We start from the raw sequence: 22,355 nt of genomic DNA on the forward strand, positions 1-22,355 counted from the left end.
GGCTCAAATATTTCTAAACGTGAAATGAAGCCTCGTAACATTTGAAGATTTTCACTACATCTCAATCCTCTTTAATGGTGTGACCTTTAATTCAAATGACCTTTGCTCAAGCCCACAAATCTCACCCTCCCAGCCATCTGACATTATTTTCATATACTCCACATGTACTGTTCATACTTTTAAAGCAGCGGCAGGGGACCTCTGGCCTGTGGGCCAATCTGAGAATAATAATAATAATAATAATAATAATAATAATAATAATAATAATAATATATTATTTATACCCATCTGGCTGGGTTTCCCCAGCCACTCTGGGCAGCTCCCAACAGAATATTAAAAACACGACAAAACATTAAAAACTTCCCTAAACAGAGCTGCCTTCAGATGTCTTCTAAAAGTCAGAAACAGTGGTGCCTTGGTTTACGAACTTAATCCGTTCCTGAAGTCCGTTCTTAAACGAAAGCGTTCTTAAACCAAGGTGTGTTTTCCCATAGCAGTGGGGGACTCAGTTTACAAATGGAACACACTCAACAGGAAGCGGAGCATATTCTGCTTCCGAGGCAAAGTTCACACACCAAAACACCTACTTCCGGGTTTGCAGCGTTCTTAATCCAAGTTGTTCATAAACTAAGCTGTTCTTAAACCAAAGTACCACTGTAGTTGTTTATTTCCTTGACATCTGATGGGAGGGCTTTCCACAGGGTGGGTGCCACCACTGAGAAGGCCCTCTGTCTGTTACCCTGTAAGCTCACATCTCGCAGTGAGGGAACTCCCAGAAGGCCCTCAGAGCTGGACCTCAGAGTCTGGGCTGAACGATGGGGGTATTCTGGTATTGTGGGCCGAGGCACCAACACTTTTAATGGCACTCAGAAACGTACTGGGATACTGGGAGGGGTGGTCCAAGTTGGTCTGCAAGGCTATTTCCGCCCAACTGCCCGTTCCCTGATGGCACCCATGGTATCAGCTGATGGACATTAGGGTGGGGTTGAATCCTGTTGATTATTCAGCTTAGAGAGTGGGGGTTTTTTTGCCAACGAATTCATTCCAAAGCCTACCTATTCATTCCACTGAGCAAACAGATACCTTTGGGAAGCCCAGAAGCAGGGCCTGAGTGAAAGATCCTTCTCCTGCTATTGTTCTCCAGTATCTGGTGTCCAGAGGCATGTTGGACGTCCATACTATGTAGCCATCATGATTAGTATTCATTGGTTCCAACTTGTGGCTGAGCATCTTTGATAAAATGTATTTAACCCAGAACTTGAGTTTCCACTGTATCTCTGAGATACAGTGGTACCTTGGTTCTCAAACGCCTTGGTTCCCAAATGCCGAAAACCCAGAAGTAAGTGTTTCAGTTTTCAAAGGTTTTCTGGGGCACCTGCACCAATCAGAAGCTGCGCCTTGGTTTTCGAACATTTCAGAAGTCAAATGGATTTCTGGAACGGATTAAGTTTGGCGCTTTTGTTTTTGCTATTTATTTTGTGTTTTGGTTTTTGAGGCTTTTTTGGTTAATTTGGTTTTGTGACTGTGTGGAACCCAGTTCGGCTACTGATTGATTGATTGTGTGACTGTGGAAATGGATCATCAGTGCAGGTAAGAATTTTTTTTTAAATCATCTACAATACTGTCTTATTTATTTAATAGTACAGTACATTGATTATTGCTTTCATTTTATGGATCAATGGTCTCGTTAAATAGTAAAATTCACGTTAAATTGAAGTTTTAGGGGTTGCTTTTAAAAGTCTGGAACAGATTAATCTGTTTTGCATTACTTTCTATGGGAAAGCGCGCCTTGGTTTTGGAACACTTTGGTTTTGGAACGGACTTCCAGAACGGATTAAGTTTGAGAACCAAGGTACCACTGTACTTTTCCTGGAGCTGCATAAGGCACATTGCTTTTAAAATACAGTGGTACCTCTGGTTAAGAACTTAATTCATTCTGGAGGTCCGTTCTTAACCTGAAACTGTTCTTAACCTGAAGCACCACTTTAGCTAATGGGGCCTCCCGCTGCCGCTGCGAATTTCTGTTCTCATCCTGAAGCAAAGTTCTTAACCCGAGGTACTATTTCTGGATTAACAGTCTGTAACCTGAAGCGTCTGTAACCTGAAGCGTTATGCAACCCACAATATCTCATACTCACCATCTTCAGAGTCTTCTCCAAAGTCTTCCCCGTTGATTGAAATGTCATCCTCTAAAGCTGGGAAATCGACTGGAATTAGAAATATTTTGTTGTTACTCTAAAAACCTGCAGCGATACACTTTTCATAAGATATGCAAGCTCAAGAAAGCTTTTTTTTTTTTTTGGCTATTCATAACCAGGGCCAACTTCCGCTAATATTCATGAGCATACAATGGAAGATATGCATATCATAGGAGCTCTTCTTTCATCTCTACCAAATAATCTGCTTTTAGGGAAAATGAAAGGGAGGGAGGGGAAGGAGTGGAACTAGATAATTCTGATTGCTGTTGAAACATTGTCAGTAGTGTCTTCATAATGGCTATAATTCATTAGCAACCGCGGACACAGGTATTATCTTTGTAACTTTCAACAATGACCATCATTAGTCACCATTAACACAACATCCATTTGGCACACTCTGCGTGCCATCATCTGGCATGCTTCTCAGCAGATGCGACGACCCAAATGACCCGCTTTCAACCTGGGCTTCAAATGAATTCAAAGTGATTTATGGAATGATGTGTGTCATCATCATCACCTAGGTATTAATATAAAAGCCGGACTACACTAAGGAGATGCAGAACCCCACAAATGGGTATCCGGTATTTATGAAAATTATTTCTGCGACCCAAGCCTTTTAGTGTGGGAGATTTTTCTTTAGGTTCTTTGAAACATGTTAAAATATAGGTCCAGAGAGTGTTGCGAACGGTGCTGGGTCTCTATCACAATCTGCATTTCATTGTACATCTCCTAGGGAAGTTGTTTTCGAAAGGCATTTTTTAAAAAGGGGGGGGAGAACATGTACAGTGGTACCTCAGGTTACATACGCTTCAGGTTACAGACTCCGCTAAACCAGAAATAGTGCTTCAGGTTAAGAACTTTGCTTCAGGATGAGAACAGAAATCGTGCTCCGGCGGCGCGGTGGCAACAGGAGGCCCCATTAGCTAAAGTGGTGCTTCAGGTTAAGAACAGTTTCAGGTTAAGAACGGACCTGTGGAACGGATTAAGTACTTAACCCGAGATACCACTGTATACATATGCAGAATATATAGTTTCAGCACGTTTTCTTTTCTTTCCTTTATAATAATCTTTATTGGTTTAAAATACAGACATAAAAAATCATTTACAACAGAAACACAGAAGAAAAAGAAAAGAAAAAAGTCAAGGTAAAAAGAAAAAACTGTATACAAAAGGAAACTGCATCTTCTCGGATAACAATCAAATAAAAGTTTTGGATATAAAACTTCAGCACATTTCAGTTTCAGCACGTTTTCAATGTATGGTTCTTTTGGGGTTAACATGTTCCATGATATGTTTCCTTCCACTGTGTGCATTGTCCCACATTTTCAAACAGTCTAATTTCACACACATAAGTATGTACAGTAGTACCTTGGTTCTCAAATGCCTTGGTTCCCAAACGCCGAAAACCTGGAAGTTGAACATCCGATGCGGCTGTCGGCTATTATTTTTGGGGTGCCTGCTTTAATTAGAAGCTGTGCCTTGGATTTTGAACATTTCAGAAGTCTAACGGACTTCTGGAACGGATTAAGTTTGGCGCTTTTGTTTTTGCTATTTATTTTGTGTTTTTGAGGCTTTGTGAGTTAAATTGTTTTTGTGACTGTGTGGAACCCAGTTCAGCTACTGATTGATTGACTGGTTGTGACTGTGGAAATGGAGAAAAGCCCCCCATCCAAACAATGACTATCATCAGTGAAGGTAAGAGGGAAAGAAGTAATTTTAATTTTTATCATCTACAGTACAGTGGAACCTCGTGTTAAGAACTTAATTCGTTCTGGAAGTCCGTTCTTAGCCTGAAACTGTTCTTAACCTGAGGTACCACTTTAGCGAATGGGGCCTCCCGCTGCCACCACTGCACGATTTCTGTTCTCATCCTGAAGCAATGTTCTTAACCCGAGGTACTATTTCTGGGTTAGACGAGTCTGTAACCTGAAGCGTTTGTAACCTGAAGTGTCTGTAACCCGAGGTACCACTGTACAGTGGACGCTCGGGCTGTGAATGCGATCCGTGCGGGATGCTCGTTCGCAACCTGCAGCGTCCGCAACCTGCAGCGGCACATCAGCGCACGCACAGCTTGTGATCTGGTGCTTCTGCGCATGGCGATCGCCGAAACCTGGAAATAACCTGTTCTGGTACTTCCGGGTTTTGGCGGTCTGCAACCCGAAATAACGCAACCTGAAGCATCTGTAACCCGAGGTATGACTGTACTATCTTATTTATTTTATAATACAGAACATTGATTATTGCTTTCCTTTTATGGATCAATGGTCTCCTCAGATAGTAAAATTCATGTTAGATTACTGTTTTAGGGGTTGTTTTCAAATTTCTGGAACGGACTAATCCATTTTGCATTATTTTCTATGGGAAAGCGGGCCTTGGTTTTGGAACGCTTTAGTTTTGGAATGGACTTTCAGAACGGATTAAGTTTGAGAACCAAGGTACCACTGTATACCACTTGTTCTCTTGGCACTCGATGGCTTACAGCTAAGGGCAGTAGTTCTGGCTGTTTCGACGCAGAATGGCCTGACTCACATAGAAAGAGCAAGGTAAGGCAGTTTCGTTTTTAACTGTGCAAAGGGATTCGGGGTGAGAGATGTTTGACTTCCTGCAGCTGCTTAAGTGTTGGATTGGAAGGGAAAGTGCTCACGAGGAAGTAGCTTTGGGGGACATTTGCCATGAGCCAGAAGAAGTCTCTGCAATCCTTCCCAGATCTCCTTTCACTGTTTTCAAAGCATTCCCCTCTCTTGCAACACGACTGGCGTAGATCCATTTGAAAGCATAAGCAACTGAGACCACCATATCTAGCTTGGTCCTAAATGTGAGGACTGTCTGCACAGAAGAATCTATCTGTGATGTCTAATTTGTGACGGCTTTCGCACATGCAAGTCATTAACTGAAGCCGTCAGGTGATGAATTTGGATGTGTCACATGTGGTGGGAATGCCAACCTATTAAACAATTCTGGAATGAAATTTATGAAGAAATCAAAAAGATGTTTAAAATATCTTTCAGTAAAAAACCAGAGGCATTCCTTTTAGGTATAATTACAAACGATATTCCCGACAATCAAAGGAAAGTATTCCTTTATGCAACGACAGCTGCCAGGATGCTTATAGCAAAAAATTGGAAAGGGAGAAAAATACCATCAATGAAAGAATGGCAAATTAAATTTTGTGAATATATAAATCTGGCAAGACTCACAGCATTCATAATGGGACAATCGGACCAGAAATTATTAAAAGAATGGGGATGTGCTAAAGAGTATATGAAAAAACCTTGTTCTGGAGTAAGCATATCGGTATGTAATGAATGATGCTTTACAGGGTTAAAGAAAAAGAAAAATGGTGTAAAAAAGTACAAAGATGGAAGTAATCTACATTAGACACAACAATACAGTAAGAGTAAAAATTTTGAGGTCTTAAAACAAAGGAAGGAAGTCAATATGTGTATACGTATGTAATGACGATATGGTTTTATTTGTAGAAGTATGCTTTTTTGTTTTGGTTTGGTTTTGGTTTTTGTGTGTGTGTTCTGTTTTCTTTCTTGTTTGTATAGTATTATTTTGGATTCAACGTTTGTCATTTTTGTCATGATGTTATGATTTTGCATTGAAAATAAAATATTTTTTTAAAAAAAGAATTTAGATGTGTCAACAGAGCCAAAAATGGTTGCTGAACCTCAAACATCTCCATTTGCTGAACCTCAAACATCTCCAAGATTGAAGACAAAGAGCAGAACCACTGAATTTTTTGCCCTATGCTCTCTTAGGCTAAGCAACATGAGTGGAGCCACTCCTACCATTCTAGGAAAAAAATGTATTCTGCTGTTCAGTGTCTCTCACACAAGTCGAAACACAAACAAAAAACAAACAATCAGCCGACAATTTGTAAGGCCAATGAAGTGAAACCATGAATATGTGCCTGACAAGCACTGCACAAACAATTTGCCTCGCAAGCAATGTGGTGATATAACATTCAGGAATTACAAGCAATTATTAAAACTACAGATGTACTTGCCACAAGGAAAACTAGACATGAATTGCTGTGCAGAAATACGTAAGGGGCTCTGCCGCTGGAAGGGGCACCAGCTAAGTATGTCTCTGGAAAAGGAACAGTTCCAGCAGCTGGAGCAAAAAGAACTGATACTGCAAGCTCTGTAGCAGCCGGGCTTTCAGGGATGCAGCCACTGCCAGCCAAAAGCATCATGCTACCTGAAGCACAGCCCAAACGCTAGGGCCAAGGCTTTCCTAAGTCTTGCTGATGTATTTAGTCACCAATTCCTCCCCCTTGCCCCTCGTGGTGTATCCCAAAACAGATTATTTCACCCTGCTGCATGGCCAGCACCAGTAATATCACAACTTTTCTCCAGGCAATGGCCCTCCATGCTAGGGCAGCTGCTACTTTTGTACTGCTCTGCTTGAAAGACCTACATATCGGTCTTGAAAGACCTACATTGGCTTCCAATACGTTTCCTAGCACAATTCAAAGTGTTGGTGCTGACCTTTAAAGCCCTAAATGGCCTCGGTCCAGTATATCTGAAGGAGCGTCTCCACCCCCATCGTTCTACCCGGACGCTGAGGTCCAGCGCCGAGGGCCTTCTGGCGGTTCCCTCACTGCGAGAAGCCAAGTTACAGGGAACCAGGCAGAGGGCCTTCTCGGTAGTGGCACCCGCCCCGTTGAACGCCCTCCCACCAGATGTCAAAGAGAACAACAACTACCAGACTTTTAGAAGACATCTGAAGGCGGCCCTGTTTAGGGAGGCTTTTAATGTTTGATGTAGTACAGTATTTTAATATTTTTTTTGGAAGCCGCCCAGAGTGGCTGGGGAAGCCCAGCCAGATGGGCGGGGTATAAATAATAAATTATTATTATTATTATTATTATTATTATTATTATTATTAGTGCAAATTTCTTGGAATCTACACTCATCTCCTGCAGGAGGAAGTCAGGAAGAGAGTGTCACTTGTAAAAAATGGTCAGTGTCATTTCAGAAGGGGGGGTGTGGATCTGTCTATCTCCAGTCTGTGTCCATTTAGCATGAAGTCTACCCGTCCTGTTTTCACATTAATCATAATTTTTAAAACACCCACAAGAAAACTAGTCTCTAAAATGCATCTTTCGTCACAAAACGCATTTTACACGAGCATTTCATCATTATGTTTGCATTTCTTAATGCACCTTATTCTATAACATGCATTTCAAATGCCCTTTTTGTATTTTGAGCTGAGAAGCGAAGTGCAAAATTCAGACAGGTGCAAAATCTAAAGGATAATTACATGGATCTGGGAACTGCGGACAAGACTGGTTTGCTTTGGAATTTGGGGAGATCAAATTTTAGCTGTTAAGGGGCCAGTCTGACAAAGGAAAATGGAAACTATTACTGGATGGAAACCTCCGGAGACCCACTCCCCAAGAAATCAACAACAGACAAAGAAGTGCGTAAGCACAAACAAGGACAAGAAATTGTGCAGAAGGGGCCTAGAAGAGACTTAAGGGCCTCGGATATAAGAACACCAGATTGATGGACTGGATGTAATGGACTGAGAGGACTGACATGACCCGAAACCAGGAAGAAGGGACGTTGGATAAAAATTAGAGATATGAAGGGAAATTCTTTTGTTAATTTTGGAATCAGTGTAACATTAATGAAACACCAGGGAATATGCCGGAAAGGAACTAAATTGGCTTTAGTAGAAATGATTTAAGGAGATATGAATGAATATGACGTAAATTTTGAAATTTTAAGATTTTTAAGATAAGATAAGGTTAAAGAGATTAAGGTAAATTGAATAACAGATTAAATTAAAAGAGGGAAAGATTATGTTGAATTAATAAATAAGATAGATTGTGAAGTTTAATTATTTAAATTAAAATTGAGAAACGGGAAGAATTTGCTGGAATAATGAATTAAACTAGAATACAAAAAGGGAGGTGTGAGGAAGTTCAAGAAATAAGCAAATGAAAAGTTGTAATTTGAGTTCTGTATTTTTCTTCTTTCCTTTTTGGTTTTTTCTTTTTGTTTTACTTTTTGCTGTATTTTTCTTTTTGTTTCTTTTGTCTTTGTTTATGTATTGATGAAATTGTGAATAAATATCATTAAAAAAACCCAAAAACAAATTTCAGCCGTTAAAGTTTCTTGTACTGCTTGCTGCTGCTTCCTCGACAGTGCTTGATGGCACCAACACTCAAGTTCTGTTCAAGGAATAAGATTTTAGAAAGGGCAGCTGTTTACCAGCTCCATCTGGTACGCAGGCTGAGACCCTATCTGCCTGCAGACTGTCTCGCCAGAGTGGTGCATGCTCTGGTTATCTCCCGCTTGGACTACTGCAATGCGCTCTACGTGGGGCTACCTTTGAAGGTGACCCGGAAACTACAACTAATCCAGAATGCGGCAGCTAGACTGGTGACTGGGGGCGGCCGCCGAGACCATATAACACCGGTCTTGAAAGACCTACATTGGCTCCCAGTACGTTTCCGAGCACAATTCAAAGTGTTGGTGCTGACCTTTACTAAACGGCCTCGGTCCAGTATATCTGAAGGAGCGTCTCCTCCCCCATCGTTCTGCCCGGACACTGAGGTCCAGCTCCGAGGGCCTTCTGGCGGTTCCCTCACTGCGAGAGGCCAAGTTACAGGGAACCAGGCAGAGGGCCTTCTCGGTAGTGGCGCCCGCCCTGTGGAACGCCCTCCCATCAGATGTCAAAGCGATAAACAACTACCTGACATTCAGAAGACATCAGGGAAGTTTTTAATATGTGACATTTTAGTGTATTTTTCATCTTTGTTGGAACCCAGCCAGATGGGCGGGGTACACATAATAAATTATTATTATTATTATTATTATTATTGCACCCAAAACAACAGGTTGCCACCCTGATAGAGAAACAATTACTGAACCACAGGGACAGGGATTCCTGCACTAAAAGGGGTTGGACTACATGACCCTCAGGGTCCCTTCCATCTCCACAATTCTATGATTTTAATAACTTCTTCACCTATACAATGACATGGCAGTGAATTTCCATATACAAGCAACCATATTTTTGCAGTGGCCTTAAGACAACCCTAGTTATGTACCAGGGTTCATTTGAAAATAGCACACAGCGTACCGCATGTGGTGGGGTTGTAAAAAAATAAAGAGCTTTTGGGAACTTATATACAATGAATTAATTTTTTTTTTCAAATTAACATTTACTAAAAATCCTGAAACATTCCTCTTAGGTATTATGGCATCAGACATTCCAAGAGAGAAAGGAAGGTTTTCTATGTACACAACAGCAGCAGCGAGAATGCTGACTGCCAAGGGGTGGAAAGGAGAAAAAACACCAACAAAAGAGGAGTGGCAGGTCAAATTATTTGAATATATGGAATTAGCCAGTATGACAGAGAAGATAAGGGATCGGTCGACCCAAAAGTTCAATAAGGAAAGGACAATATCTAAAAGAACATGTGTTTGAAATAAAGCCCTGCATACCAGTAAAAGCTATGGTTTTCCCAGTAGTGATGTATGGAAGTGAGAGCTGGGCCATAAAGAAGGCTGATCGCCGAAGAATTGATGCTTTTGAATTATGGTGCTGGAGGAGACTCTTGAGAGTCCCATGGACTGCAAGAAGATCAAACCTCTCCATTCTTAAGGAAATCAGCCCTGAGTGCTCACTGGAAGGACAGATCCTGAAGTAGAGACTCCAATACTTTGGCCACCTCATGAGAAGAGAAGACTCCGTGGAAAAGACCCTGATGTTGGGAAAGATGGAGTGCGCAAGGAGAAGGGGACGACAGAGGACAAGATGTTTGGACAGTGTTCTCGAAGCTACCAGCATGAGTTTGACCAAACTGCGGGAGGCAGTGGAAGACAGGAGTGCCTGGTGTGCTCTGGTCCAGGGGGTCATGAAGAGTCGGACACGACTAAACGACTAAACAACAAGAACAACCAGTGCCTTACAAAGTTCTCTCCGGGAGATGTTGCAGAATGCAGAAAGTCCTTTACAATAAGTAATTCCAGCTTAGTCACAACTGGAATCAGAACACAGCATGTATGGTGGTGTTATATTTTAAAACCCAACAAAAAAAGTTGAAGCTCTATAACATTTGCAGGAAGTCATTATTTTAAAAGTGAGTTCAGATTTCTCATCCCACTTCAGAACCAAGAGACCCAGATGGAAACATCTGCATCAAGAGCTGAAAAGTGCCTCTTGGAAGCAGAATGAAACGCGGACAGCATTACTGAGTAAGGGGAAGATGGGGGAGCTCAAGAGGGTGCCTGATGTGCCAGTTATACATTAAAAACAAATTTTACTAATTTTACAATCATTTTGACATTTCAAAACTTGACTTCTTTCTTCCTCTTCCTGCGGTTCCTTAAATTTGTTTTTAATATCTTCTGCATATCCAAATTAACTTAATTTACTCATTTATTCATATTCTATAATTCCCACCCTCAATTATATGATTTGTAAATCCTTTATCAACTTTCACCTTTTCATACCACAAATAAGTGTGCCAACCAAAAATATTATCATGACCTTCTAGATCTAGAATATGTGGATTCTCTAATGTCATCCATTCCTTCAGCCAACGAAGACAAGATGCCTCATAATATATCCAGCAGGGAAAAGCCTCCTCTTGGCTGGATTTCACCCCCTCTCCCTGTGGAACATAGCGTCCTTGCCTTCAGTGTAATATACTGAGCACGAGTTTTGGTGTGTTGTGACCCAGCTGCTCATATCTCGATCGGATCTGTTCTGTGGCAGACAAGCACAAGACCTTTGCTGGACATTCCAGCTGACAGGAGCCCGCTGTCTTCATGGAAGGTCATGACGGCAGCCATGTGGTTTGAGAAGCTGGGTGGGCAATTTTCGTCTTCCCACATCACAGGAAAGCCTACATTTCAGGGGTACTTGCTGGCGCATGGCACATGAAGGGAGTAATTTAGCAGATATGAACTGCATCCCGCCGCACTGGAATTTGCAAAATGCCAAAGGCTTGCACTCCAGGAATTAATTCTTAAAGCACATATTCAGAGGAAGAAATAAACAAAGAGAAAATTACAGAGTAGCCCTGTGGATTGAGGGCTGGGCCTGAGATCCGAGTTCCCTGCTGAGCTATAGAAATGCTGGTTGAAGGAGCAAGTCACTTGCTGCCTCATTTTCCCAACTTAAAAACAGGAATTACAGCATCCTACATCACCGAGTTGCTTTGAGGACAAATCTGGTTTTGTATTAAAAACGAAACGAAAACAGAACTCTGAAGTAGAGAAGAAAATAAAAGCAGTGGTGGGAACATGAACGAACACATACACACACACAGGTACCCCAAGATGGACCAAAATCTGGCAGAGGAATGCTGGAGGATACTCAAATCACATGCAAGGACAGATTGTGAGCAAATGACTCCTTCTAAAAGAATGCTAAGTTAACATGCAAAACTTGGGAGACTTCACATGCAAAATTAGATTCTATCCATCCAGAATCTTGAAATATTTGGTATAGATTGACAAAAAACTTATATTGCTCTGTGCTCTTCACCTGAGCTTTTTTAAAGGAAATATTAGAACTGCCTAATTGGGATATTGGGGCTCGGGCGGTGCTGTGGTCTAAACCACAGAGCCTAGGGCTTACCAATCAGAAGGTCGGCAGTTCGAATCCCCACGACGGGATGAGCTCCCGTTGCTCAGTCCCTGCTCCTGCCAACCTAGCAGTTCGAAAGCACGTCAAAGTGCAAGTAGATAAATAGGTACCGCTCCAGCGGGAAGGTAAACGGCATTTCCCTGCACTGCTCATGACCTGGAAGCTGTCTGAGGACAAACGCCGGCTCCCTCGGCCAGTAAAGCGAGATGAGCGCCGCAACCCCAGAGTCGTCCGCAACTGGACTTAATGGTCAGGGGACCCTTTACCTTTAATTGGGATATTATGATTTGCATGCAAAGGACCTGCCGCTACAACATACCCATGCATTCCCTCCATGTTGCACTGGATACTCTTGGCATTGCCACCCTTATCTGAACAGTGGTAATAGCTTCACATGACTTGCCAGGAATGGGTTAAAGGTAAAGGGACTCCTGACCATTAGGTCCAGTTGCGGACGACTCTGGGGTCGTGGTGCTCATCTCGCTTTATTGGCCGAGGGAGCCGGCGTACAGCTTCCGGGTCATGTGGCCAGCATGACAAAGCCACTTCTGGTGAAACAGAGCAGTGCACGGAAACGCCGTTTACCTTCCCGCCGGGGCGGTACCTATTTATCTACTTGCACTTTGACGCGCTTTTGAACTGCTAGGTTGGCAGGAGCAGGGACTGAGCAACAGCAGCTCACCCTCTCATGGGGATTCGAACTGCTGACCTTCTGATCGGCAAGCCCTAGGCTCTGTGGTTTAACCCACAGCGCCACCCGTGTCCCAAGGAAAGGGTTACCCATGTTTTAAAATAACTTCATATTTTATGAAGAGCAGCAGCAGAGAATAGTGGGGCAGGGAGGGCAGAGAAATGGGCATGCTTGATCAGGGCCTGAGGTTCTAGGGGTATTTTCCACATCGTTTTTACATCACCAAACAGAACTGAACTTTTGCATGGCTCGAATTTTTGAAAACGCACAAACGTCCTTTTTTGAATGGTCCATTTCCCCTGGCAACTGTCCATTTTGGGTCTGGCTGCCTGTTAACAAAAGCCCAGGCCTCCACCGTCAATGAAACTCACCAGCAGCAAAATCTTTTGGGGTGCTTATCCCTTTCCCTACAAACCAGGAGTTGGGCAGTGAAGAAACACGCTAGCTAATTACCGTATTTTTCGCTCTATAGGACACACTTCCCCCCCTCTAAAAATTAAGGGGAAATGTGTGTGTGTCCTATGGAGCGAATGCAGGCTCCTTGGCTTCAGCGATAGCAACGTGAAGCCTCTGAAGCGCAGAGGGAGAGCTCCCTCTGTGCTCCAGAGGCTTCGGGTTCCTTTCGCTGAAGCCTGGAGAACAAGACTCTCCTGGCTTCAGCAGAGAGGGAGAGCTGCGCAGCGCTTCACTGAAGGGGCGCTGAGCAGAGATGGGGAGAATTTTTTTTCTTGTTCTCCCCCTCTAAAACAAGGTGCGTCCTATGGTCGGGTGCATCCTATAGAGCAAAAAATACGGTAATTGAGGTGGAAGAGTTCTCTCCCGTCTTGTACTCCATACCTTCCTTTCTGCCTCTTTGTTTCAGGCCAGAAATGTGACTCTCTCAAGTTTCTCGGTTCTTCTCACATGTTTAACTGGGGAGAAGAAATTTACTGCCCCAATTGAGCAAGGGATAATCTGTGCATGGAAAGCAATTTCTGAACGCAGACCTCCCACGATGAATGTACAAGAGGCTGCTACGAGGGAACAGAAAATCCCCTCAAATTGAGCGTGTGGGGCTTACTTGTTGTGCGAAGAATGTAAGACCACGTGCCTACTGTTGTACTGCAGTGCCCCCTCCCCGGTTTCCCACTTCCCACCAGTCTAGACCCTCCTCTTCCTTCAAGAGCTGACACTGAGAACCATCTGTTGGGTGCAAGGAAAGAAACCGCTAAGAACTGCAAATGTGTGGTTGGTGCAAATGTGACACAGTGACTTTGCTCTTCTCTCTTCTCTGCAGTTTTTTTTTTTGTGTGTGTGTGTAAAGTCACGGGGAACTGTGTGAGGGTATCAGATAATCAATGTTTTCTAAAGAAAATTCACTCTCCGGGCCTTAAAAGGGGGAAAAAAAATACACTGGGGGAAATTTGAATAAGGAGAACATTTACACAAAAAGCTATTTACTCTGCTAGCAATTTTCTCTATTCCCTTTGCCAATATTGCCGGCACTTGTGCGTTTGATCAAAGGCTTTATCCTTCACAATCCCATTTCCTTTCCCCATCCAGTCCTGTAGTGAAGCCATAAACTTACTTAGTGGGGAATTGTTTGGGGAATCAGGAACCAGTCCTTGCGGGGCACGATTAGCAGGCCACGTTGGTCCCCTCCCAAATGAGCAAATCTTGTGATTTGGAATTGCCACTGACTGTTGATACACGAGGGTTTCTGTCACCGTCATAGCCTGCCTGCTGTTCTTCCTCTAAATCTGGGAGCAATAGATGGGTAACCATCGATGCAGTTTCTAGACAATTCATATCGCAGTGCTTGGGAATGGGATTATGCAGCACATTTGTTGGCAAACCTGAGCCAGGATGAACACAATATAAAATCTGATCACCAGAGAATGGAGAGAGCGAAGGGTCAGCCTACAATTACACTGTGATGCACATCTTTCCAATGCTATCTTTTAGTGTGATTTCTTTTTTTAACACAAAACAAAGGAGTGTTTCATTCTCTCAGCATGATCCAGCTTGCCAGTGCAGCCATGGTACTTGCATATGAAGGCAGTTTAATCCCACTGGTTTCGGGATAACTGGCAGGCCAATTTGTAATATTGCTGGAAGAAGCTATGCTGTTACCCCAGGGCTCAACATGGCTAGCCACATAAGCACACATTGATTCACAGGCTGATGTAGGTGTCACATCCTCTAACAATGCAATGTGTTGCAAAGAAGCATTTCACACACAGAAACATCTTGCCTATTGTTTTTCCTCCATTTATTCCATAAGGTGGAGACTGCTGGGAGTTTGCACATATCCGAGCTGTTGCAAATCCCTTGGAGGACTTTGTTGGTTTTGCATCGGCGGGTCAGGATTTTTATAGGTTTCTACCCCCAAACATCCCATCTTAATGGGTTTGAGGATGTAGCTGGGAAAAGATCTTTCAGTCAGGCAGCCTCCATTCATAGATACAACATTCAAACTGTTAAGTTGTGGGTGAACAAATCAGAATTGATGCTTTTGAATTATGATGCTGGAGGAGACTCTTGAGAGTCCCATGGACTGCAAGAAGATCAAAGCTATCCATTCTGAAGGAAATCAGCCCTGAGTGCTCACTGGAAGGACAGATCATGAAGCTGAGGCTCCAATACTTTGGCCACCTCATGAGAAGAGAAGACTCCCTGGAAAAGACCCTGATGTTGGGAAAGATGGAGGGCACAAGGAGAAGGGGACGGCAGAGGACGAGATGGCTGGACAGTGTTCTCGAAGCTACCAGCATGCGTTTGGCCAAACTGTGGGAGGCAGTGGAAGACAGGAGTGCCTGGCGTGCTCTCGTCCATGGGGTCACGAAGAGTCGGACATGACTAAACGACTAAACAACAACATATCAGACGACACAGCTCTTGTTTATTCACAGGCCAGAACAGAACTGAACTGAAGGGTTCAGCCAGCCTGCTTATATAGAGCTCCACTAGAACGCAACAGTAACCATTTTCTGTAACTGTCCAATCACTGAACGTCACTTTCAACCCCTTATTTGCATATGTGGACCTGAGTGAAAACTATCTACAGTATCCCCCTGCTGGCCCAGGGTGAGAACTTCAGTACATAACACAAACGGAGCAGGACTCTGACTGACCAACAGGTTGTTATAATAATGCATTGTCCCCTCAAGATTTTAATATCTGCATTAAACTCACCCGACACAATTTGCCTCTGACTTAAGCAACTAAGCACATGCATTGTTTCAAGAGGTAATTTGGGGAGTGGATATGTCAATCCTTTGTTGTTGTTTTAATAGCCGCTGCAAACATTTAAACATAAGATGTTAAGTGCAATACTGTTGCTGCTGCATGCATGGAACAGACTGCTGCTGGAACAGAAGATTTTTCCCTTCCTCTCTTCCCTACAGCAACCCTCTGTGCACCCTTCAAAATCTGCAGCCACAAAACACACACACACACACATACACACACACTCAATCACTCCAGGGGCTACAGGGGGTAGGAAGGGAAAGTCTATGCACATCACAGCATTAGATATAACCTATAAGCTGAAATACCACACACGTATTTTGATCAAATTCGGTTAATATTTCAAAACATATGACAAGGTTAGGAACCAAAATTGAGGGGAAAATGTCATCAATATTATGTTTTTTGGGGTGGGGGGGAGGTAGGGGGCTTCCTAAGCATTTCGTGAATTACAGCTGTTGAACGTTGACTATCTGAGCAATAACACTAAAGCCATTATTAAGTGATGTCTTATGAAATGGCTGTTTTCTTGCTTCTCCCAGCCTTTCTCGAATCACTGGAAGGATCATTTATAAATCTTGAAAAGGGAAGGCTGCATTTTAATCGATGCACAGGACACCTCCACAGTACATTTCACGTAGCAGCTGAAAATGGCTGGGAAAATCAGAAAAGAGAGATAATGGCATTTGCATTAAGAGTGCCAAAGGTAGAAGGCTTTAAAACATCCATCTGAGAGCCAGGAAAAGGACGTGCAGAGCCGCTGTGCTGACCTCTCTAGATGATTTTCCTGAGATTAGGCTGAAATCATACACGAAACCAGCATGGTTTATAGCAAGACAGGTTGATCGCCTCTGACCTCTGGCACAGGATAATTTGACTCAGGCAGGCACCCGTGTATTCAAAACCAACAAGGTCAGGGGAACTGAAAAGAATGAGGTCTGTTGGCTCTCCCAATATTTCCCCCTCTTTAATAAAGGTGCTCTGCTTTTGAACTGTGTTTAACACTCTCCTATCCCGTAGAGACATCACCTTTCCAACAAAGGTCCGTATAGTAAAAGCTATGGTTTTCCCAGTAGTGATGTATGGAAGTGAAAGCTGGACCATAAAGAAGGCTGATCGCCCAAGAATTGATGCTTTTGAATTATGGTGTTGGAGGAGACTCTTGAGAGTCCCATGGACTGCAAGATCAAACCGATCCATTCTGAAGGAAATCAGCCCTGAGTCCTCACTGGAAGGTCAGATCGTGAAGCTGGGGCTCCAATACTTTGGCCACCACATGAGAAGAGAAGACTCCCTGGAAAAGACCCTGATGTTGGGAAAGATGGAGGGCACAAGGAGAAGGGGACGACAGAGGACGAGATGGTGGGACAGTGTTCTCGAAGCTACCAGCATGAGTTTGACCAAACTGCGGGAGGCAGTGGAAGACAGGAGTGCCTGGCGTGCTCTGGTCCATGGGGTCACGAAGAGTCGGACACGACTAAACGACTAAACAACAACAATGTGGTTCAGTCTATTCTGCATGCTTATTTGATTATTCCAGCACAGTCTGAGAGAATGAGTCAAAAAACAAATATCCCAGGCCCTCTGTTCAAGCTCTGGCTGCTGAACTAGGCTGGGTTTAGTCACACTCATGTGATGCCTTGCAACATGCCCTGCCCATCGGAGAAAAACCTTATATATATGTGGCCATAATGTGCCGCAGAATGCAGAAGCAGCCGTAAAAGAGGCTGACTGCAGTGCCCTTGAGCAGATATCAGTGACTCCAGGGGCTGACAGAAACATGCACAGCACTGCATCTTCTTCTAGCATTTGGACACAAAAATGCAGAGAAGCTTTGAAGCTGCTGCAGAGTTCTGGGAAGCCTGCTACGAGAGCCTTTTAAAGCCGTACAATTACCTTAATAAAATATAGCAGGGTGTTCTCGAGATTAATGGCCGAAAGAACGGTGATTTACAGCGGAGCCTTAAGCCAAGACTATTTTGCATTAGCAGGGAAATGGGCGAAGGGAGCGTTTGGCACCAGCCTTGCAAGGGACTCTTGTCATCTCCCAAGAGAAGCTTCAGGAAGAAAAAAAAGATTGCAGAAAATTATTCTGCATTTAAAGGCAGAGGAGGAAGGGGAAAGCTGGGACACCACAATTATCTTTCCAAACATGCTTGTTACAGATGATGTCTGTATTTTGAAGGTGTGCATCAGAGTTTAGAGGGAGGTGCATACAGGTCTTACCCTGAGATAATTATTTTTACATTGGGGAGTGAGGAGACAAAGAGAAATAATAATAATAATAATAATAATAATAATAATAATAATAATAATAATAATATAAATTTTATTTATATCCCGCCCTCCCCAGCCGAAGCCGGGCTCAGAGCGGCTAACAACAATAAAACAGTACAACAGTACAACACAACACTCTAAAATCATTCATGATAAAATTAATTCAAAACAAACCACTGGCAACCATTGGGCCAGAGCTCCGCGAAGATTGCCGAAGGAGGGAGTCAGGCTGTGCCCTGGCCAAAGGCCTGGTGGAACAGCTGTGTCTTGCAGGCCCTGCGGAAAGATGTCAAGTCCCGCAGGGCCCTAGTCTCTTGTGACAGAGCGTTCCACCAGATCGGAGCCACAGCCGAAAAAGCCCTGGCTCTAGTTGAGGCCAGCCTAACCTCTCTGTGGCCTGGGACCTTCAAGATGTTTTTATTTGAAGACCGTAAGTTTCTCTATGGGACATACCAGGAGAGGCGGTCCCGTAGGAAATGACTTCTGCCCATGCCATCTTTGGATTGCTGTGAGATGTTCCTCACTTTGGATGGAAGGAAATTACAGTGGTACCTCAGGTTACAGACACTTCCAGTTACAGACGCTTCAGGTTACAGACTCCGCTAACCCAGAAATAGTACCTCGGGTTAAGAACTTTGCTTCAGGATGAGAACAGAAATCGTGCGGCGGTGGCAGCAGGAGGCCTCATTAGCTAAAGGGGTACCTCAGGTTAAGAACAGTTTCAGGTTAAGAACAGACCTCCAGAATGAATTAAGTTCTTAACCCGAGGTACCAGTGTAGTTTACAAAATCCCCCATGTAAGCACAGAGGCTACCATTTACTCAAAAGTAGCCCTATGGCTAGGGGAGACAACTGGAAATCTGCTTCTTTAGTTTGCACCTCCCTCCTTTCATTCCAAGGAGCTCATGCGTCCATTTGGGGTTACCTTCAAGACAAACTTGTGTGTAGACACAGCTCAACACATTTGATGCCTGAGGCAGAACATGCAACAGACCCTCGATTTCCTCACTCCAATTCCAGGAAAATAGAAAATTAAATAACTTCTACACGTGCTGCTATTTATAGCAAGCTTCTTGCAGAAAGCCGCCTCGCTTTTGTCAAATGGTAGAGCTCACCGTGCCTGTTACGCTGGGGAGAGGGCAGTTATCTGTCAGGTGCTGCTGGGATCTATGGTCCGCTACCCTGTGTGGTGGGCCATTGAACTGCAGGTTGCAGTCATCAGGCCCTGGACTGACTCCACCTGCAGAGGCTCACCCCCTTGGGTCCTATAAGAGGGATTTCTGCTCCAGTGAGCCTTTCCTCAAGCAACACAGTCTTCCTGGTCTCTGGTATCTTCCTGCATCCTTGGGTTTGCCTCAGGCCTGCCTCTTGCTCCAGTCCAGATTAGAAGAGAAGAGTTTGGACTTGATATCCCGCCTTTCACTCCCCTTAAGGAGTCTCAAAGCGGCTAACAATCTCTTTTCCCTTCCTCCCCCACAACAAACACTCTGTGAGGTGAGTGGGGCTGAGAGACTTCAGAGAAGTGTGACTGGCCCAAGGTCCCCCAGCAGCTGCATGTGGAGGAGCGGGGAAGCGAACCCGGTTCACCAGATTACAAGTCCACCGCTCTTAACCACTACACCACACTGGCTCTCAGATTAGTCGCTTGCCCAATGGCTCACGGCTCTCTGTAGACGGCTGCCCACGCCCAGCCCTGTCTCGATCTCAGCACCATTCCATGGACTCAATGGCAGGGTTGAAATTTAAGCCTAGTTCTACAAGGTCCATGTCTGACATTCTTTCTATCCACTATTCCTCACAGTTTTCTCTGAGAGCGATGGGTCAATTTCGGTTTCTCGATTTCGGTTTCTCGTTTTTCCACTCTTAAGTTCAGTATTTGACATTTCCACAGCAGATCGTAATTCCCACCCCCCCTCACCCCCACAAAGGTCTTCATGAAACTTCATCAGCTTCATAGTGTGAATTTCTCCGAATAAGCTCACTTCTGCAAGCAATTTTGCCTAATGCATGCATATATTTTTTTGTCAAGCCGTTTCCCCTAATGTGATGCGTTTTAATGTTATTTTCACTAACAGATGCATCATATGGAAGGATGACTATGTTTTTGTTTGCCTATTGTTTCATACAGTAAGGTAGGTTCACCTTTCTATGTGAACTAGGCCAAACATTTCTCCCTTTTCTCTGAATGCCTGGAATGAATTGCAACCACACACAGAGATATTGTGTAATTCTTCTGTTGCACAGGCTTAGCATTCAGTACAGCCAGATCAATGACAACCAGCTTTCTTTTTGCAAACTCTTTTGAGTTTATATAAGGGCTAAAAAAAGAAAAAGAAAACCTCTTGCCAAATTTAAATGTTTAAAGGAACCCAGCCAAGTTGAAATGTTTTGGACAGAGCTTCATACAAAAACAAAATATTTTTGTGTCAGCCTGACAATCTCTGGGTTGTGCTACATACTGAGAACTTCCACATGACATTGTCGGTCTCTCGGTCTCTATACAGTCATACCTTGGTTCTCAAACGCCCCGGAACTTGTACGTTTTGGCTCCCGAACAATCGAAACCAGAAGTAAGTGAGCGTTCTTTTGGAAGCTGAATGTCCAACAGGGCTTTGACGGCTTCTGATTGGCTGAGGGAGCTCCCTGCAGCCAATCAGAAGCCACGCTTTGGAAGTCAAACATTTCGGAATACAAACAGACTTCCGGAATTGATTCTGTTTGACTTCCAAGGTAACGGCTGTACATATAATCCACCTCAGCTTTGGACACAGGATGCCACCAACTCATAAAGAAGTTAGAATGTGGACAAAGCTGCTTTCTGGGACGCAGGGAAGGGGGAACCTCAGGCCCACAGGCAAAATGTGGACCCCTGGTGTCTCTCTCTCTATCTCTCTGGCCCCTGAAGATCTCTTCAGGCCACACCCAGAATATATTATTTGGCATCACAGGGAACCGCTGAGTGGCCGAGACTCCCTGTGTGTCGAACCCCAAGCAATGTACACTGCCTTTTCAATTACCTTTCCTGCCCCACTTCCCCCTGGGTCCTTTTGCCCCTGCCCTCCTCAATCTCAGGGCTCAATCTGGCACATGTGGCCCCTGAACTTTAGGAAAGCACGTCCCTTCCAGTCTGAAAATGGCCGGAGGAGGCCAACTCACAGGTTGGGAGCTCTGCTTGCAGCATCTAAGCTTGCTTGAGGTGCTCCAAGCTAGATGCCTCCACAAGTTCTGTCAGCTCACTGTATTAAATAGAGTACTATATCCTCTTCCTTCCCTTTGTAGACCGTAAATGTTAAAAGGATTACGGATACCTGAAGCGTTAATGAGGCTAACCCTGTGCATCATGAAAAACATACGGCCTTGTTTTATTTTAAATCTGCCATGTGTTAAAATTTGGTTTTGATTCCAGCACATTCTTATTTTTAAAAAAGGCTGCAGACACCACTTGCTCTTTGCAAACCGCTCATTATAAGTTAAATGCTGATAATTCAGTCCCACCACCTCTCGTCCAAGCGGAAGCTCTTCGTCTTTTTATCCTCTCCTACGTGGAAAGCATTTTGCAGCCAAGAATGTTGCCGTTGAAAAATTATAGCTGCTTGAAGTCTGACCCTAACAACCTCCTTGCCATTCTGACTTCTAACACTTGCCCGTCAGAATACCTCTAACTGCTCATATTTGTTCCTCGGGGCTGCCTCCGTCTCCAGAGTAATCAATCAAGTTCTTTTGGTGAATCCATCTAACACGCCTGAAGGCAGCGGGATTATGAAAATTGATACCCACGGAGAACATGACCATTTTTGTTCCCCATTAGCGCTTTATCCAGATTAAGACAATATGAAAGATGAAAAGCTAATTGCTCTAATGAACTGATTCATTTCATTGAACATGGAGTGGGTGGGTAGGAGGGGATGGGGATGTTTAAGACTTGCAAAAGGCTTTTAAATGCCGAAGGGTTGATAAGAATGGTCTAGGTGCTTTCAGTTCATTCAGGCAATTTATTTAAGATGACTTTTTCAACAATTATCCACTGGCCAGGGGTAAGATGCAACTCAACAGCAGTTTCCTTGCTAAACTGGGAAGCATGGCATACGGTGTATGTAAAAAACGAAGTGCAGATCTGTTAATCACTTCTGCAGATTCTGCTGATTCCCACCAGCTGTGTTAACCCTTGCTTCTTGGTGGCATATGAGTATAGAGGGTTCTGAGTCAATCTATCAGATACCTCCACATCCCTTTTATTTAGACGCATCCCTCTTAATCTGAGAAGTTTGTTGCCTTTGTAATAACAGTCATCTGCTTTGAAATAGGTAAATTTATATGGAATCAGTTCTTATACCAGCTGCACT

General features: G+C 43.7%; 1 protein-coding gene across 1 annotated transcript in view; it reads right to left on the reverse strand.

Moving 5' to 3' along the window:
- NRP2 (neuropilin 2) overlaps positions 1 to 22,355 on the reverse strand; it is a 233,396-nt gene that overhangs the window by 5,794 nt on the left and 205,247 nt on the right. The window contains exon 16 of the mRNA XM_083628026.1: positions 2,139 to 2,207. Coding sequence (XP_083484152.1) covers positions 2,139 to 2,207 — 69 coding nt within the window. The remainder of the gene's footprint in view (positions 1 to 2,138; positions 2,208 to 22,355) is intronic.

Source organism: Podarcis filfolensis, assembly GCF_964270895.1.
Source record: "Podarcis filfolensis genome assembly, chromosome: 1".
NCBI lineage: Eukaryota > Metazoa > Chordata > Lepidosauria > Squamata > Lacertidae > Podarcis > Podarcis filfolensis.